The sequence below is a fragment of the Clytia hemisphaerica genome, unplaced genomic scaffold (assembly GCF_902728285.1).
Source record: "Clytia hemisphaerica strain Z4C2 unplaced genomic scaffold, Clytia hemisphaerica genome assembly, whole genome shotgun sequence".
NCBI lineage: Eukaryota > Metazoa > Cnidaria > Hydrozoa > Leptothecata > Clytiidae > Clytia > Clytia hemisphaerica.
This window is the reverse complement of record NW_027104543.1, coordinates 877,570-896,948: the sequence shown is the minus strand read 5'-3', so window position 1 is coordinate 896,948 and position 19,379 is coordinate 877,570. Positions and strand designations below refer to the sequence as shown.

The window sequence follows — 19,379 nt, the reverse complement described above, 5'->3', positions numbered from 1 at the left end:
AAAAAATTAACATTATACAGTATATGGCCCCCAAAACGGAGACGGCCCCCAAAACGGAGGTTGTCATTAAAATGAGGATTCTGACTTGTAGATTTATCAGAATTAAACGATTTTTGTTTATTTAGAAAGAATAATGGTTATACTAAAAAATGAGCATGTTTTTGATGGTTTGAGACAGATTCAAAATAATATATTTGCGTATGAAGGAGATATTTTAACACCAAAATTAGATAAAAATTGCATATAACTCACTCTTAGCTCCTTGGATATTGAAAATAAGTGATGAAAATGGGGTATAGGAAACTTTCTACACCTAATACCGCTCAGAAAATGCAGATACATCAGTGACTTTAGAGGATGGGTAAAAGATATAGCATCTTAAAGGTCAACCAGTATTTTGGGACCCTAGAATCAGCATTGATAAAACCGAAAATTCTAAATATGAGAAACAGCAAAAAATCTTGGAATTCCATTCCTATCAGGTTGAGTTAATAGCTTATAACAAAAAATTAACATTATATATAAAAATTTTCGCTGAATCAGCAAAAATGGCAAATTCTGTCATTTTTCTGCAAAATATAGGAGAAAAATACCTTTAAAGCTTAATATTTTCAGTTTCAGTTAAGCTTTTCTTCTCAAATTTTCACAGCTTTTTCCATACATGAATGGAACTATTTTCAAAAGACATTGATTTTCAGAAACTTGATTAAGACGTTGTTAAATCTAAATTGTCATTTTGAAAATTTCTAAATTTTCAGTTTGGACTTTGCAATATCGAAAATCTTGAAATATTTCATAAAAATCATAAATTTTACATCTATCGGGTCTTAAATTTAAGGGTAAACACAAATATGTTCATAGTTTTTCCTCCTATTACCACTGGGCTTAATAATTTGATTTTAACTACACCTCCGTTTTGGGGGCCCCAAACATGCATTTTGACAACCAGGGGTATACTGTAAAAATTTTATCAAACAAATTTATGCCCAAAACCCTCTAAATCACATTTCAAAACTATGGTCAAAATGTTGTATTAATATCTTAAAGATATCTCGAGAAATCGCTAAAATTGCAAACCTCCGTTTTGGGGGCCATTAGAAAAAAGCTACCTATCTTTAAGCGATTGAAAAATATTGTTGAAATTGAAAATTTTGAAAAAGAGCTGTCGGGAAATAAAGTAGAGATGTTAAAGTTTTGCAGGCAAGAAAAATTTTTGTAAAACCTCTTTTCCTCTAGCTTTGAGAGAAATTTTAAATTTGATCGTCGTTTTGGGGGCCACATACTGTATATAAAATGTTTCGCTGAATCAGCAAAAACGGCAAATTCTGACTTTTTTTTGCAAAATATAGGAAAAAAATATCTTTAAAGCTTAATATTTTCAGTTTCAGTTAAGCTTTTTTTCTAAAATTTTCACAGCTTATTCCATTCATGAATGGAACTTTTTTCAAAAGAGATTGATTTTAAGACGTTGTTGTTGTAAGTTGTCATTTTGAAAATTTCTAAATTTTCAGTTTGGACTTTGCAATATCGAAAATCTTGAAATATTTCATAAAAATCATAAATTTTACACCCATCGGGTCGTAAATTTAAGGGAAAACACAAATATGTTCATAGTTTTTCCCCCAATTACCACTGGGCTTAATAATTTGATTTTAGCTACACCTCCGTTTTGGGGGTCCAAAACCTGCATTTTGACAACCAGGGGTATACTGTAAAAGTTTTATCAAATAAATTTATGCCCAAAACCCTCTAAATCATATTTCAAAACTATGGTCAAAATTTTGTATTCATATCTTAAAGATATCTCGAGAAATCGCTAAAATTTCAAACCTCCGTTTTGGGGGCCATTAGAAAAAAGCTACCTATCTTTAAGCGATTGAAAAATATTTTTGAAATTGAAAATTTTGAAAAAGAACTTCCAGGAAATAAAGTAGAGATGTTAAAGGTTTTCATGCAGCAAAAATTTTTGTAAAATCTCTTTTCCTCTAGATTTGAGAGAAATCTCAAATTTGATCGCCGTTTTGGGGGCCACATACTGTACCAAGAATTTTAATTATCACACAGTGTCGTAAAATTTGAAGTTCGTAAAAAAATCAAGTTTTTCGGACCTAGTGATTACACAAATGAACTTTAAGGTCATAAAACCTATACTTTTTAGGTACCTATACTTATGGTAGGTACGAAAATCTTTTTTTCTTTTCCATGGTTACACGCCAAAAAAATCGTAAGGCCCTCAAAGTTCTATTTTAAAGCTCATTATCGATAGCGCAGTTGGGAGAGCCATCGCCCGGCACGCGAGAGGTCGTGGGTTCAATCCCCACTCGATTCGTTACCTTTGAGAAAACTGGGAAGTACATTAGTGCAGGATCCGTTGATTCATTACCCATAAGTAATACGCACTTGATTTCTCACAAAGCTCATTATGATAGTGGCCAATAAAATCTGAAAATCGACTTTCTCAAAACATGGTCATATTGCATACCATAATGACACAAATTTGATGGAGATTTAGAAAAACATTAGTAAAAATGAAGTGAGTTTTGAAGTTTTGACCCTTCAAAGCCGTTTTTTACACAAAAAAACAGGCGCAATTGCATTATGGGCATGAAATCCTGAAAAATACAAATATTGTTTTGGGAATGGATTTCTAGCAAGTAATTGAAGCAATTGAATCACGGTTCAGCTCATGAATTGCAATTTCACAGTTTCAGTAAGTTGTGAGTAAGGGATCAATGTTTGTAGGTTTTAAGGTGTAATAGTGTAGGTTCTAAGGTGTATTTTGATTTTAACGTAACTGTTTTGAAAATATTTAGGTTCCAATGATCTAATAATAGCATTAGTAACTTTGCAGTGAATCACTGTTCAAAACTTGAGACAAAATAGTTATAAAAAGTTATTCAAGAAAACCATTTTGTAGGTTTTAAGGGTTAAATAGCTAAAATTGCATTTTTTCACGATAAGCAATACAAATTTTCTTAGCAGCTTTTACAAAAAAACATACCCAGGGAAGAAATTCATAGGTACCCTAGACTCACCAAAAAAAGTTTCAGCCCTTAACTTCCTCTCCTAAAAATATCTTTCTTGCTTCCATCTGAACATTTGCTCTTTAGAAAGACACCACTTCACAATAATCTTACTACGTTACTTTCTCATCTTAACCATTATTTTAGCATTCTTGGTATCACTGAGACAAAGCTTCATTTTACGATCGAAAATACTGAACTCTCCATCCCTGGTTTTAAGTCATTCAATACCCCGGCAGTCACAACAGATGAAGGAACTGCTCTTTTTATTTCTAAATCTTTCAAGAGCAAGCCTCGTGAAGATCTTTCAAAGCTTGTATATTATAATTCTGACAACCTTGAATCCACCTTTGCTGAAATTGTCCTGGAAACCGTAAAAAATTTGATTGTTGGATGTATTTATAAACACTTTCTTTTTGACATTGATCTTTTTATCGGAAAAATCTTAACTCCTTTGTTGCAAAAATCTTGTCAAGAAAACAAAAATCTCGTCCTGTTGGGTGACTTCAAGATTGATCTTTTGACTTGTGACTCTAAAATCTCTCATTCCAAATTTCTTGACGTCCTTGGTGCCTTGGTGCCTATCAAATTCTTCCATCTATTACTCTTCCAACGTGGATCACTGATACTACAAGTACTCTCCCATCGACAAGTTTTTTAACTCTCCTCTAAACTGCTCTTCAGTTTCTGGAAACCTAACTGTCAATATCTGATCATCTTCCACAATTTTTGACTCTTAACACCGATTGTAGTTCTCACTATAAACCTGAACTTCCTTTTTGTCGAGATTGGTCAAACTTTGATGAAGTAGGTTTCAAAGAAGAATATTTGAGAACGTAGATTAAAAAGGTCTTCTTGATATTGAAAGGGGGGGGAATGTTGATTCATCTTTTAACTCTTTTATAACTCGATTTAATTCTTTGTTTGAGAAACATGTTCCCCTGAAACAATTGCCTAGACGTCAGGCTGATCTCATACGGAAACCTTGGATCACCAGAGGCATTCGTTACTCCATGGAAATCAGAGATAACCTAAACGGGGAAAAGGGAAATGTTGATTCGTCTTTTAACTCTTTTATAACTCGATTTAATTCTTTGTATGAAAAAAAATGCTCCCCTGAAACAATTGACCAGACATCAGGCTGATCTCTTACTAAAATCCTGGATCAGCAAAGGCATTCATTCCTTCGGAAATTAGAGATAACCTTAACAACGACTATCTATGAGTAAAAGATTCTTCACCTGATCTTAAACAATTTCTTCGTGGTAGGTTTACATTTTATCGAAATTGATAAACTTTGGATGGATAAAACATTTTGAGCAAGAGGGACATAGGACCGTCCACATAGTACGTACGCACTAAAATGTCGAAAATCAAGTACTCCCTCCCCTCCTGTACGCACGCGTACGCAAATGGCTATACTCCCTTGGTAAGTACGTACTTTTTCAATCAGCTCCCCCACCCTCGGTTGAAGAAAATTTCTAATTCAAATCGTTTGGTTAAGAGCTTTATTTCATACATGAAACTCAATGTTTATTAGCCCTATTCATACTAGGCTTTAAGAGGTGGTTCAAAACTAGGGGGGGCTTTTCCTGCACCAGCCCTTAACTTTTGATCTAGTGGGTCTTTTTGGATGAAATGTGGCACACAAGATCCTTGTCACATAAGGTAACTTTTGACAAATTTTTTTTTGATAACGTCACTCATCATGCTCAAAGTGAGCAAAAACTGAAAATTTCCTTTGTTCTTATAAATAGCTATTGTATTCTAACAATTTCCTGAGTCTAAAATGCTTATTTTATCCTAAATATTCAATAAGTGATTTAACGATATATTTGGTATATTTGACATAAAAAATAATTTTGTATTGGAAATGTGTCAATTTTTGTGACACCTTACTGTCAGAAATTGTCATCATGCTCAAGGTGTGAAAATTTTTAGGTGTCAATTTTTTTTATTTTGAAGCTAAATATATGCTGGGTATCAACGGGTTAGTATAAAAAATTCAACGAGGATAAGGATTCTTTTGATACTTGCTCACTTTTCTTCAGTCTTATACATAGAGTAGGCCTTATCTAAAAGCTATCTAATTTCCGAAAGAGTAATCTGTTTCAAAGACAAAAAAGACTTTGCAGCCAGGAAATTCTTACTGAAAAACCTGTTAAAACCGTTGGATTTTCGCAAGATTATCATTGTAAAAATACTGGAAAAGAAAGTAAACAAAAACATACAAACAAGATGAAAAGTAAAATGGAGCTTATCATATAAAAAATAGAAGACAAAAGAATTATGACGAAAAATGAAAAAGATGTTTGTGATGTTTCATTATGACACGATGGGATATTACATAAGCAATTAGATATCCCGGTGTTTGTTACATTTTCAAATGACAATACATTCCAATGATTTATTAGCTATAAACAAATTATCCGGATATTCTTCTACAACCATTATATCCAAGATGAAATGATATAAATAAGAGTTGTTCTAGAATATTTTGATCATCATATCGAAGTTCAAATACTCGGATCACTCACATCTCATCATGAAGGTTTTCATCGTCTTAGCTCTTTGCGCTGGTAAGAAACTTTTTTTTTTCTTTATCCATCTATCGTTCATATCAACCATATTGTTGTCAAATGATTTTGCTACTATTTTTGCGTTTTTTGTAACGGTGTATTATTGTTATTTATTGGCATTTTGTAGCAGTTTTTTTTGGATGATAACGGAAAGTTCAAAGGTAGCGTATGGAGCATAGACATACGTCCATACTCTTATAAATCTTTTCTATCATTTCTTTTATAGCTTCTTACGCCCTCGAGGTCGAAAAGATCACTGGTACCACACCACCAGCTGTCCCATGCCCAGACTCCCTCTGCAAAGGAAAAGCTGACGGAAACTTCGAATACTACTACTATGGTCAATACAGAAGCAACTATTTCGTCCAATGCTCAAATGGATTAGCTGCCTGTCAACCATGTTTCCCATTGTCTTTGGAATTCAGTCAATCATGCAACCAATGTCTTTACAGCAAACAAGGTAAAAAATACTTGAGAAACTTGGTAAACTACACTTCACATAAGACCCTTTACCCCTTCCTAAAAAGTTCCAAATTAATTTTAACCAATCACTTTTTTAAATTTGAAAATTTTTTCTTTCTATATGACCCTATTCATAAGTTTTTAGATGCAATGAGTATCAAAATCTCAATCTAAAAACCTCATCCCTAAGAAGATCCATTTTAATATCAGTCCCATATATATTTTTGAAATTTGAAAAAGTTTTTGTAAAAGCTTCTCTATCTGAAAAGTTAGAGTCCTGTAATTCAAAAGCTTGCACAACTGAAGTCCCAAACCCAATTCACCCACACAACGTCCTTTCAACGTTTTTCCAATATTCACAACGTCTATATAACGTTAGATGAACGTTGAAACAACGTTGTGTGTCAGCTGGGCGTATACTCTCAGGTGCCTAATAAACGGGGGGAGGTTGGAATAAACGGGGGGGGGGTTGGAAAAATTTAATAAACGGGGGGGACCTAATTACCGGGGGGTTGGAAAATGGACCTCTAAAAACCCTAAAAAGGTTGAAAATAAAATAAATTTTAGGATTTTTAGAGTAGAACAAGGAACTCTTCTTTTGGTAGCTGGGAATTTTTTCAAAAATTAATAAACGGGGGGGGGGTCCTATCCTAATAAGGTCTGGGGGAGTTGGAAAAAAATCGAAAAATTAACCAGCGGGGGGGAGGGGCTTTTATTAGGCACCTGAGCGTACCAATTACTTTAATCGTAGAAATTTTAGCGAGACTAATTTTAGCGCTTTAGCGAGTTTACCCTATTTTCGCCAAAATAAATCTCGCTAAAACACGCCGAATCGACAGATCGCTAAAATTTATCCGCGCGAAATTTCTGGTTATATTGCCTTGATAAATTTTTATCAATAAGAAGGGTTTCAGTGCAAAGAAATGATAGAAAACGAATTCAGTCAATAATTTAATACAAATATTCGCTAAAATTTATCCACGCGAAATTTTTTGAAATCGTGATTCGCTAAAATAAATCCAATAAAAAATCGATTTTTCTGACTCGCTAATATACGCTAAAATTAGTCTCGCTAAAATTTCTACGATTAAAGTACACTTAATTATAAATTAAAGCAAATTTTTGACCTATTGTTATTTCTTTTTTCCTTAGATGATTGTGTTACCACACAACCATGGGAACCAGCAACCACTTTGAAATGCACTGATATTTGCCCAACACGAGGACCTGAATTCAGTGGCAACCTTGAAGATCCACACAGTCCATTCCAATACATCGCCTGCTGGAAGGGAGTCACTGTAGGATGTGTTGCTTGCCCAAGTGGTTTAAAATTCAACGAGAGATGGAATGCCTGTTTATTTGATGGTATCTACAAGACTGCCCCATCTCACTAAATTCTTTGATATTCCTAAATCGAGGCTTTTTGGATATTGTCCTCAATCAAAAACGAAAATTTTGTAACATTTGATAGAATTTTTAAAACCATTGCATTTAATCAACCTTTTTTTGAATATACCTGATACACACTCCCAATAAAAGCTTAGCAAATTGTGAATTTTTCATTTTTTGTCATATTGGTTCAGATACGTCAGTTATAAAAGTCCTTTCGACACCTCTGTCTTTTTTAACTACCGTTACCGAGCACTTTCTAGTTAGAGTGAATAAAATGTTTAGATAAATGATCATTGGGGACAGAGAATGTTCTAATGGGATCGTGGATTCAAAATCTAGTAAAGATCCAAAGTATATCAATTTTCACGTGGGGGCCAATAAATATAGAGTCTAAGGAGGTACTTTGCAAAAAGGATTGGGGGCATAGCCCCCCTAGCCCCCTCCCCCCCCGTAACAAGAGCCATTTGCACAGCTTTTAGATTTTATCAGATACAATCAGTGATATCAGAATCATCGAGATCGCATCAAGGGACTTTGTTAATCGGTTACTTTTTCAAAGCGGGCTACACGGCTTTTTGCGCAATGCAATTGGTTCTTTTTGCATGACGACGGGCCTACACTGTCCTGAGTTGCCCGTCGTTAGGAAAATTCATTGTGATGTCACTTTTTCAAAGGAAAATGAACAATGCGTTGACATCATTTCTCTCATTTTTTATGTCTGACGTCAGAAATTATAACAATTTTTGATCTCTTTTCGCTTGTTTTTTTCACTTTATTTTGCTATTTTTCCTGGATAAAGCGCTAAAAATCAATCGAAGCTGAAGGAAACGGTTAGTAAATACAATAATGATCGTTTTTTTCGGGCTGTACTGAAAATATTGCCCTCGGTCAACGCAACAACCTCGCAAGCTCGGTCGTTACTTGACCTCGGGCAATATTTCTCAGTACAGCCCTCACTAACTGGTCATTATTGTATTAGGGTTAGAGTTTAGAAATAAGAATAGTGTCTATAAAGAGAATCGAAGCTTCTTAGACACAACATTCGATAAAAGGAGCGACTAAACAAGAAATAAGAAGATGACATCTTCGTCAAAAATTTCATTTCTCTCTTTTTATCTCTCTCTCTCCATCAACTAAAACAGCTTTCTTAGAGAATTTCTCCGCAATTATAAACTGGCGCTGGAAAAGCAATCATCATGCAGGTCGAAAACAAAAATATAAAAACTGTATACAAAGCTAAGACGAGAATTTATAGACAAGAGTCGATTACAAAACTCATGGCCATTGCAGAGAGATAAATCACGGATAAGGTATTATGATAAGATTTTGATTTTTGGGTTGACTGGTTGCGAAGAAGATAGGTTTAACCAAACACACAAATATGGTTAAGTTATGAAAGTTAGCGACGTGTTTGTAAAACAGGTCGTTACCTAAAAGATATCACTCTCCAACTGGCAAACTAAAAAGTGCACCCACTTTAAGTGTGTACTCACATCTTTTCTACCACGTGGACAGCAAATAAAAGTGAATATATGATTTTCAAATGGTAGCAAAAGAGAGTACACACTTAAATAAAAGTGAATTGACCTTAGACCAGTGTGTTCAGAAAAAAGCTTGTTTCTATCTTGCTATCAAATGATCACATGGAGTTTTTTATGGAATTATTTGGAGTGGGAGGTCAAGGTTAACGGAGGAGTGGAATCGGGATAGAACGAAAAAATGGCAGAATTGGACGAGATTGAGTTTTTACAAGCTCTTATTCGATTTGGTTGGTTGTTAAGCAGTAATAAAATTTATTTTTCTAAAGAACACGTCATTTTTATCACTTTAAATGACCAATTATTAAAGTATCTTATAAAAACTCCATCTCATCTCATCGGGTACCCTGAATCCACCTTTCCCAATATCCTAGACTTTATAACATTTCTAATGAACGGCCGAATACTACAATCCTGCCAAATGTATGTCGCCATAAACATAGAAAAGCCGATAATGCGTTTAAGATAACAAATCGTTTGATTTATGGAAGGACATGAAAGATTTAGTATGTAGTATCTATAAATCAAGATTAACCATTCTTCACATACCAGGCTCTGTTGTAAAGCTAAAAGAATATGGTGAATGTGACGATCTGACATGGAAAACTGGCACGCCAGTCGGGCTGGAACGGTATCACGCGGAAAAAGTGAGTGTAGGAGTTAAGTAAGCGTAGGAAGAAATTTTTTCGGTTCTCCTACGCAGCTCTTATTCTAGTAAACATCCGCCACCTTTATGTTCCCGCTTTCTGACATGATTAATTAACAGACTAGTTTGCTAGTCTACTGACATAGTTGATCAGCGAAAACATTCAAAATCGCGTTGCTTTTTGCTTGAAAAGCAAAGCGAAAGAGACTGGGTTCTAATGTTTATGTTTATCATTAATGTTTGGTTTTGGTGCGATTGTTTTGCCTCGACCAATCACCGCGCTCAAAAGCACATTTAATATGCATCCCAAATTTAGATGAAAAAAGATCAAAGCGATCTGCGAACCTTGGTAGAATCTTTTACGGAACAATGGCTTTCAGAATGCATACGTGCCAGTGCAGATTAATCAGAATCTGCTCGCAGATTACTGTTTATCTGGAAGAAAGTATAAATAGTCAAAATAGCCTCTCTAAGAGTTGACTGGAGCCTAAGAATGCACAGCTGCCCGATATATGATATATGATCAGTTAGTAAACCCCGGACCCGGGGGGGGGGGGGCAGGTAAACGTGCCAACAATCGTGCGGCCCTTAAGGTTCCTTTTTCCATACTTCCCAAAATGCACTGTAAGGGTCTATTTTCCCCCCAAATTTACTCAAGTTTGGCTAAATTTTCTCTGCACTTTCTCCCAGCGAGTTTAATATCATCTCAGATAGATTGAAGGATAATCAAGTATCGAAGTAAAGTAGATAAAATGACACTTTTTGTACCTTTTATAATCACTTCTGACACTTTATCTTCGTGGAAAATCATAAGAGGTCAATACACCTTTTCGACTGTAGCCGCCAATTGCGGCAGAGATATTTTTTGTCTGTTTTACCACCCTAAAACCACCCCAGACTTTTTTTCGCACCTAAAGACGATAGAAAAAAAGTGTAAAAAAAAGGATCGAGTTAAGGGTGATAAATTAAATAATAAAGTGGCATGCGCCTGGACCGCAAGACCGCAAGACTACGGTCGAAAAGGTGTATTTTCTGTGAATCTGCGAAAATAAACCCTTGATTGAGGAAACTATAACATTAGCGTAGCATGCGGGAGTGCTACAGACGGAACACGAAAAATTTTCCTGTCATAAATTAATTTTTGACGAAATTTTGAGTAACATTGGAATTCACTAATTTGATGGCTAAAATAAAGTGATTTTCAGAGGTTAGAAAAGGGACTCAGCAAAGCGAACCGTCTTAAAATTAAGTTCATCTAACTATTTCTTCTGGTTCTTTAAACACGCTACGTTGAAAGTCAGAGGAACTCCTCTGCGGGACGGGTTCATTACTTAGAATTTCTGAATTGTTATGGCACTGCGCGTGTATTGATTTTTATCTACTCGTTGCTATTTGACAAATTATTTAATCCCGAATTGTCTCCTCTTCTATCAGGACCACATCACTCCTATTTTCAAGAGAAATGGAACAAAATTATCATTTTTTGGTACTAACTTTTCTTTCATTCGTCGTTTTTCCCTTATCATCAATGTTACGAACATTATCTTAAAATACTACAGTACGCTTTTTTCCTTCTTTTCTTCTATATGGTTTTCCATTCTTATTTTTCTTCATCAAGAAGATCTATTAACAAAGGATTTTGGAAGCTTTTTCACCTAAGGAGTGAGAAAAGAATTATTTTTGACACTATCAACTTTTGGACCTAGGGGAAGTGAAAGTGAAAAGACTTATAGGCTTTCAGTTCAAAAGCCGATGTTTTCACAATAAAGTTCCAAAGAATCAGACGGATTTTTCACCAAAAAGGAAATTTGGTTTATTTGATGGATTCTATCATAGAAGGACAACGTTTTTTCGGCGTCCATTTAACATTCATTTTTTCGCTGTCTATACACCCCTTCTCACAGACCCGGTAGGATTTTTTTTAGCCAGTGAGGGTAAAAATAACAGAGTGAAGCTCGATGGAGATTAATATTCCCATATTTTTAGTGGCTGGGGATTCAATTCTTTTGTTTTCAAGTCATAAAATTCAGTAGGGATGGGAAAATATTTTTAGCATAATATTTTTCACTGAGGATTGGTTTATTTGATTATTTTCAGTGGGGAAAAAAAGTATTTTTCCACCGGGGATGATATTTTGGTCAATTTTTCCAGTGGCAAGGGCTCCAGTGGGTCTGTGAGAAGGGGGTGTGCCCATCTAACATTCGTGATCTACACCCCCCCCCCGGGGGAGGGGGCACTCGATTTAAATACAGTGCAGAGAAAATGTTGTACATTGTGCCGACCGAAAAAAAAACGGAACAGTTCTTGTATAAATAAAAATCTATGATTGAAAATTGCGATTGGAATCATCTGAGTGTGAGTAAAACGAAGCATCTTTCTTCAATCAAAGAATTTTATGAAAAATCAAATCAATTAATTAGGTCATAAAAGCTGGCAAGAATAAGAATGGGGATTTTATATAAATTCTGTTCTGCTTTTTTCTGACACACAGGCCCGACGGAGCAACCGTAAAAGTGGGGAGGCTGAAGGCTCAATCAAAATGAGATACAATTCGCTATAAAAATTTGAGAAAAAAACTCATTTACTCAAAGATAATTGAAAGCACTGTATAATATTTGAGATAAATAGATTTAATTTTTTTTTGAAACGAAGATGAATAACGAAGATGAATAACGAAAAGAATGAACTTTGAATGAGGTACTTTGGAGCCTCTTGGTTATACTTCTCTTGATTTCTTAAATTGAAAGGTACAACCTTTAGAGGGTGAGTCCAAACAGTTAAAAAATGGGGGTTTTCGACTCCTACAACCTACCATTCAGAAAATTGTAAATTTTAAGAAGTATACTGTACCATTGACTTGTTAAAATTGAAATATTCGTCGAAGGCAAGGCAAAACAAAAACACTTTCTACAGTGGAGTCTCCATAGCTCTAACACGCATAAGGTATCGAAATTTGTTCGTACTCTCGGGTACCTAATAGCCGTCCCCCCCGCTAATTAATTTTTCGAAAATTTTCCACCCAGGATATTCTTATTCCAACCCCCCCCCCGCTTAATACTTTTTGGGAAAATGTTTTTGAAAGTTCCCTTTTTTATTAAATTTTGAATTTTTTTCCAACCCCCCTGCTTATTCCAACCCCCCCGGCTATTAGGTACCCGAGAGTATAAAGAATTTACCAAATTTTTCAGTGGGGCTGGGCTCCCAGTGGGTCTGTGACACAGGGATGTATAGAGGTTAGAGTTCTTAAGACTTGACGGGACGGGGTGACCTGGATATAGAAGGAGAAGATAAAAACATATCGTTAGATACTGTAGAGATATTTTGCGTGTCTTGTATTATTGCGTATAAATAAGAAAAAGAGACAAACAAAGAAAACACCTTTTTCCGGTTAGCTGCTTCGTATAAAAAGTCACCAAATTTTCGAGTAAACAAATTATCTCATTGGCTAAAAGTATAAAAATGTCCAGAGTAAGAGCACAGAAAGCGCATTTTTCTCATACTCTGCACAATTTTTTGTTTATGTTATTGCTTTTAGCCAATGGGATGGTTTGTTTACTCGAAATTTTGGTGACTTTTTATACGAAATAGCTAACCGTAAAAAGGTATATTACTACTTTTGTTTTGATTCCCTGCTTTTTTTCCGGAAAGCCTGTAGATTATTTTTCAAGCATGTTTGTATGCATTTGTAAGGTAATACCTCCTTTCCCATAGTTTTATTAGATATTTTTTGGCTTTAAAATTTCTTTAATATCATGAACGTGAGAATTGATAAAACATATATTTTCCAAACCACGTTTCGTCTTACACGCTTCAATTTCATCTAAGAAAGCTCCTTATATGTGCATATGTACTCAAACGAATATTTGGCAAATCAAAGATAGCACATGAAAAATCATATTATTGGAATATGATTGAAAGTGGAGGAATTCAAAACTGGGAGAAAATCATTTACATACAAGAAAGGCTAAGCGGCGTAACCCCCGCGTAAAGGCCCAGCAGTGTTGGAAGTGTCCACATATTTTTCCGTTGCAGAGTCGCCATACAACTTAATATACAGGAGTGAATTATTTCGATGTATAGACTCGAATCGGACGAGCAATAAAGAATTAATTAATTAATTAATTAATTAGATTTTTTAGTGATAAGGATCTCCTATTACTAAAAAGAAAGATTTGACTATATCACTCGGAGGTATTAATCATATGTAGTTTTTCCTTACGCATGCGCGCAATAGTAAATCAGATGATTCCATTTTTAGCCTGGACTTGTCAATTGATAATTGCGCGCATAGGCCCCGACAAATTCAAATCTTTTTTACCAGTTGTGTTTTAAAGACCCATTCCGATGCGCACTGAGCCAATAATTAGGTAACTACTGCACATTTTTTATAAAACATCCAAAATTTTTGAAACCTTCGGAGGTTCTTAACTTTTCGAGTTTTAAGCCTAAACATTTTCTTATTTTCACCATTTTGTGAGCATCTTTCTCCATTTTCTTAAGAAATCGGCTGTTAAGCCTTAAAATGTTCTTAACCCTTTAAGTACCCATGGTGAGTATACTAGACGAGCTTCTAGCTCCGGAGATATAAGCCTTTAAAGTTTGAACTAGCAATTTTCTTTTAAAAACTTAGAAAAAAGAAAAAAATGACCGTGGTACTTAAAGGGCTAACTTGTTCTTAACATTTTGACCATCACTTCATGTTCTTATAAAGTTTGTTCTTAAAAAACTGTGTAGTCCATGCGCTTACCTTTGCAAGCTGTAAGACCAGAAGTGGGAGTTGCAAAAAAATGAGATGTCACATAAATCTTGACAACCATGGTCTAAATATAAAACGTTTCTATAATAATACCATCGTTTAAAGAAATAATTGTGTCAGATTATATTTGTTTCAAACTCATATGTCTTTTTGTTTTATAAACATTTATCAAGTAGTTGTCAAGTCAAGAACGCGTCATTTTGATTCAAAAATTTTTGTGTCGCCATATTGATAAGAGAGAAAGTCAATTTCTATAGTAGCTACTGCCTACCATACACATACTGCTATGGCATGGCTTACATAGATGTATGCTATTTCAGTTTTAATTGAGGTGATAGTTTTACTATTTATTTTGGTGTATTTTTGATAACTTTTTGATGGCTTTAACAACAAGATTCTATGTACCCGTTATTTTAAAGCCTTGAAAAAGATTGTAGTCGATTGTAGTGCATGTCGTGCTTTTGAATGGTATCGTATGCTTTGAGTGTCTTTGATCGAGAATTTGAAGGTTGAAAATATGTAGATTCTCGAAAGTGCGGGGAATTGACCAAAACTAGGGATGCAGATACATATTCTTTTATGAGAACATTTAAAATTTCGGATGTTCCTAACCTCTTGAGTTTTAAGCCTAAAAATGTTCTTAACATGTTCTTACTTTGAACCCTTTCTGAGTATTTGTGTCCAATTTCCTAAGAAATCGTGTGTTTCAGAGTCCGCAAAGCCTTAAAATGTTCTTAAGATATTAACCTTATGTTCTTAAATAGTTTTTTCTTATTAAAGAAACATTAAAGATTTTGGTAACTCCTTATTAGGAAGAAATATTTCTTTTAAAAAGCACGCCATCAATCTCCACCAGTTTCCATTAGAGCGAGTGTCTTGGATGAGTTTCGCTGGGGGGGGGGTTCATGGTTGGCGGAGGAGCGGAATCGGCCCTTTTTTCGGACGGAGTGGCAGAATTAGGCGAAAATTTAGACGGAATTACGGAAATTTGGTTCTCTGACGGAGACGGAAAATTAGACAATTTTAGTGCGGAAAAACGGAATTTAGCAAAAAAATTTGCGGAATTTCGGAATTGGTAAAAGATATTCAAAATTTGCGGAATTTTCGACAAAAATATTGAATTTCAAAGGAATTTTCGGTGACGGAATTTTGGTTCAATTTAAGACGGTTTGACGGAAATTGGAGAAAAAATTGACGGAATTGCGGAATCGGGTACCCCCTGAAACCCCCCCTCCCCCATTCGCTGTTTAGGTGAAATAAAAGTTGCCTGGGCAACAAAAATTTCTGATCGGAGTTTACAGATCTACACTACATATCTTTTTTGAGACCAACGAGGCTCAAAACGCCAAAAATAAGAATAACTCAAGAACAAATCCGAGTCTGAAATGATTGAATTCTTAGAAAATGAAGGCTTAAAAGTAGACATAGAATAAGAACAATTTCAGGTTAAAAGTGCCAAAAAAACAAAACTCGATCATCTTCAACCGAACCGAAATTTACTTCTTCTTATAAAAAAAGTGTGTTTAACGTACTTTGACGGAAAACATCTATGCATCCATTTGGTAAGAATTTTTCTAACAACTCCAATCAAAGTATTACTGTCTTTACTCGAGTACTCTTATGTTCCAGATAAAAGGGGGCTCGAATAGACTGGGGGGGGTCTTATTGCCGGGGAGTTGTACTTCATATAGGCTGAAATTAGGCTATTTAGAGCAAAATGAGAGATGTTCTCTTTGAAAGCTGAAAATATTCTTAAAAATCAATAAACAGGGGGGACCCTAATAAGGTCCAGGGTTGGAAAGATTTTCAAAAAATTAACAAGCGGGAGGGGACATTTATTTGGAACCTAAACAGGGTCGGATACAGGAGGTAGGCTATCTTATTAATAGAGAGTAATTCGTTTCCATATAAGGTAATACGATAATAAAGTGCACTCTCCTCCATTGGTTATAGCCTCCCTCTGTATCCGAGCCTGTAAGAGTAAGTGATAAAGTTGATTCGACTAAAGAAAATACCAGTATGTTCATTCTAGGTACCATCAGACATTCTGTTCTACACAGAGAATAATTCGAGATGAAAGTATAAGAATAATTAGTAGTAAGAATAATTTGACCGTATGGTTCAAAAAGATCCGATAGTCTGTTTAAGAAAGAGGGTACATGTTTTGGTTGGCGTTTTTTTTTTTCATTCCATCGAGGATATTTTTTATTTTTTGATAAAAATCATGTCAAAATATTCTTTGCAGTATTCATTATTTAAAACCAACCTAATTTTGACATGTAATTGATAACTTAAACAAAAATATTGGGTTTGTGAAATCTTTTGCAATGATGGAGAATAATCGGCCATTTACAGGTTAAAATGCTCTAAAAGTGTGGCATCCTTAGGTTGTCAATTTCCATGATAGTGATATTCTCAGCATATTCTTAATTTCATCATAAGTCTATTCTTCGCCACGGCATGACGTCAGAACTGGGGTACAACAGAACACTTACTAAAGATTAATTATGTGTTTTCAGTAAATATAATATTTTAGTGAGTTAAACCATAGTGTTTGTTTTACCTTTTAATCATTAAATCTTATTGGATGAAAAAGATGTTACATGACTTTCCGTGGCAAAGAATAGAGTATATTCTTATAAAAAAGCGCGTAGTCAAGATTCTAACATAGATTTCCGAGCCTTAGAAGCTACTAGTGAACTAAAATGTAATTACTCGTTATGAATAGGCGGTCGATTTTTTTAAAACGACAATTTACAATATTGATACTTTCTTTGCCAATCCCTTTTGGAAAATATTTGCATTCGTAGATCTTGCGATCTTGCGCGCCTGAGCTCGTTCTACAAAGAGTTTGATAACGTAAATAAGAAAAAAATTAGTTTAATCATAGACATATGGTTTAATAAATTGCAAAAGAAAATAAACAAATATTTTTGTCTTTCTATATCGAAATACAAGTTGACTCTTCTCATCGATCTTCAAGAAGGGATTGGATTTTCATCGAATAAGGGAGCGTATCGAATAAGAGAGCGTCGTTTAGGAGATTTTCTTGTTGACGTTGACTTTCAATATTATCGAATAATGGAGAGTATGGAATAATGGAACGTCGAATTAGAGAGCGTCAGTTGTATTTATATACTCAGGTGGACTTTCAAAGAATTTTCGTTATTCTTGAGCTTCAACTGCTGATTCAATAACAGTGGAAGCTCTTTAAATAGAACCTCTATAACTCGAATTTTTCCTTAACTCGAACAAGTTTTCTCATTCCTTCAGTTAACAATGCCTTATAAACCTTAGTCCATATCTCAAAATTTCCATAATTCGAACAAATTTACATTCCCCGTGCGAGTTCGAGTTATGGAGACTCCACTGTATATATTTTAGAAAGACTTTTCTTAAGTGATAGGGATGGGCTGGAGTTTTTACAAGATACTTCACTAATTGGTCATTTGAAGTGATAGAGATGACGCGTTCTTTAGAAAAAGTAACAAAATTGTTTTATTACTGGTTAACGACCAACCAAATCAAATAAGAGCTTGTAAAAACTCTAGCTTGTCCCAAATGATAAAGTATCTGAACTTATCTTTAATTGTATATGGAAACCTTTTTATCCCGATTGTTAGTGCGATTCCCAATTTTTCATTTTTGCCTGAATGCGTAAAATCTTGGTACACCAGGGAGGGGAAGGTCTCTTTTAACGACTACCTTATAAGCCCTTTTTACGCTGGCCCTTTTTACGCTGGCCCTTTTTACGCTGGCCCTAATTTAACGCCGGCCTCTTTTACGCCACAACCTAATTTTGGGCTTACGCCAATTAGGGCCGTTAATAACGCCAAAATTTGTAAAAATGGCTACTTATGCTTCAAATTAGTAGATAATGACTAGAATCTACTAAAAATGTCATTTTTCAGTAGTAAACTGTTGAAAATTTCATCGAAAATCACTGAAATATTTCACTGAAGTTTTAAATATGGAGTAAAACAATGGATAATTTTCGTCTTCGAATCACACCTAAAATCCTTTAAATTGAGAAATAATGATAACAAATTAACGCCGCTTTTAGGTTAAGGGATAAGGTATTCATTTTTGCGGATGAAAATTTTTGATTTTGATTTCAATGAAGAAAGAAGAGGTTTTTGTGGGGATTTCAGCATATTTAGATTTTCCTGGATTTCCCGCATAGATTTAAACGGAAATAAGGAAATCAAGAACTCATCGGGTCTTATCCTTTCAAAATAAGCATATAAAGATATTCCGTTTGAAAAATTAATGTTTTGATTTAAAAAACAAAAGATACATATACATAATGAATGGTAAATTTTAGATTCTGTATCTGATAGTTACTGATTCAGTAAACGTTTGAAAAAAGATCGTTTTATCAGCTCTGCGTATTCTGTTTACTCCGAAAGAAGCGTAAATCTGATCAATTTTGAATTTGAAGTTCTTACTTTCTATTATTGAGTTTTAAGGCGTGAAAAGTCGTCCCTTATGATCATCGAGTCTCTTTATTTTAGAATCATAATATTTCACTAAATGAATATTACTGTTTGGGAGGCTTGGTTAATTTGAATATCCCTTTTCCCCTTTTGTTTTTATAAGTTGTTTTCCCGAATGAAGCTTATTTCAATCTTAGATTGAAACAGATTCAATATTTTAGATATGTTTTTTTATAGACTTCTTCACTTCACAACGTGAACACAATGCTATAAGACGTTTTCTTTTTTTCGAGATTTCTAGGCTGCAGTATTCTTAAAACACATCTTTTCAATCGTAGCCGGCAATTGCTGTGTGGGCGTTTTTTGTACGTTTTACCACCTTAAACACGATCCAATCTTTTTTTTTACACTTTTTCTATTATTTATAGGTGCGAAGAGGGACAAGAAAATGCCCACGCAGTAATTGGCGGCTACGGTCGGAAAGTGTATAGTCTGAACTTAACTAGTCATTATTTCTATTCTTTGAGTTACTTTTTTGAGCCGAATT

At 34.6% G+C, this 19,379-nt stretch overlaps 1 protein-coding gene across 1 annotated transcript; it reads left to right on the top strand.

Moving 5' to 3' along the window:
* The first annotated feature begins 5,494 nt into the window (after positions 1-5,494).
* On the top strand, positions 5,495-7,619 carry LOC136822628 (uncharacterized). The gene is made up of 3 exons (XM_067078895.1): positions 5,495-5,602; positions 5,829-6,062; positions 7,217-7,619. The coding sequence occupies exons 1-3, from the start codon at positions 5,569-5,571 to the stop codon at positions 7,456-7,458; spliced, it is 510 nt and encodes a 169-aa protein (XP_066934996.1). The 5' UTR covers positions 5,495-5,568; the 3' UTR covers positions 7,459-7,619.
* Positions 7,620-19,379: the final 11,760 nt, after the last annotated feature.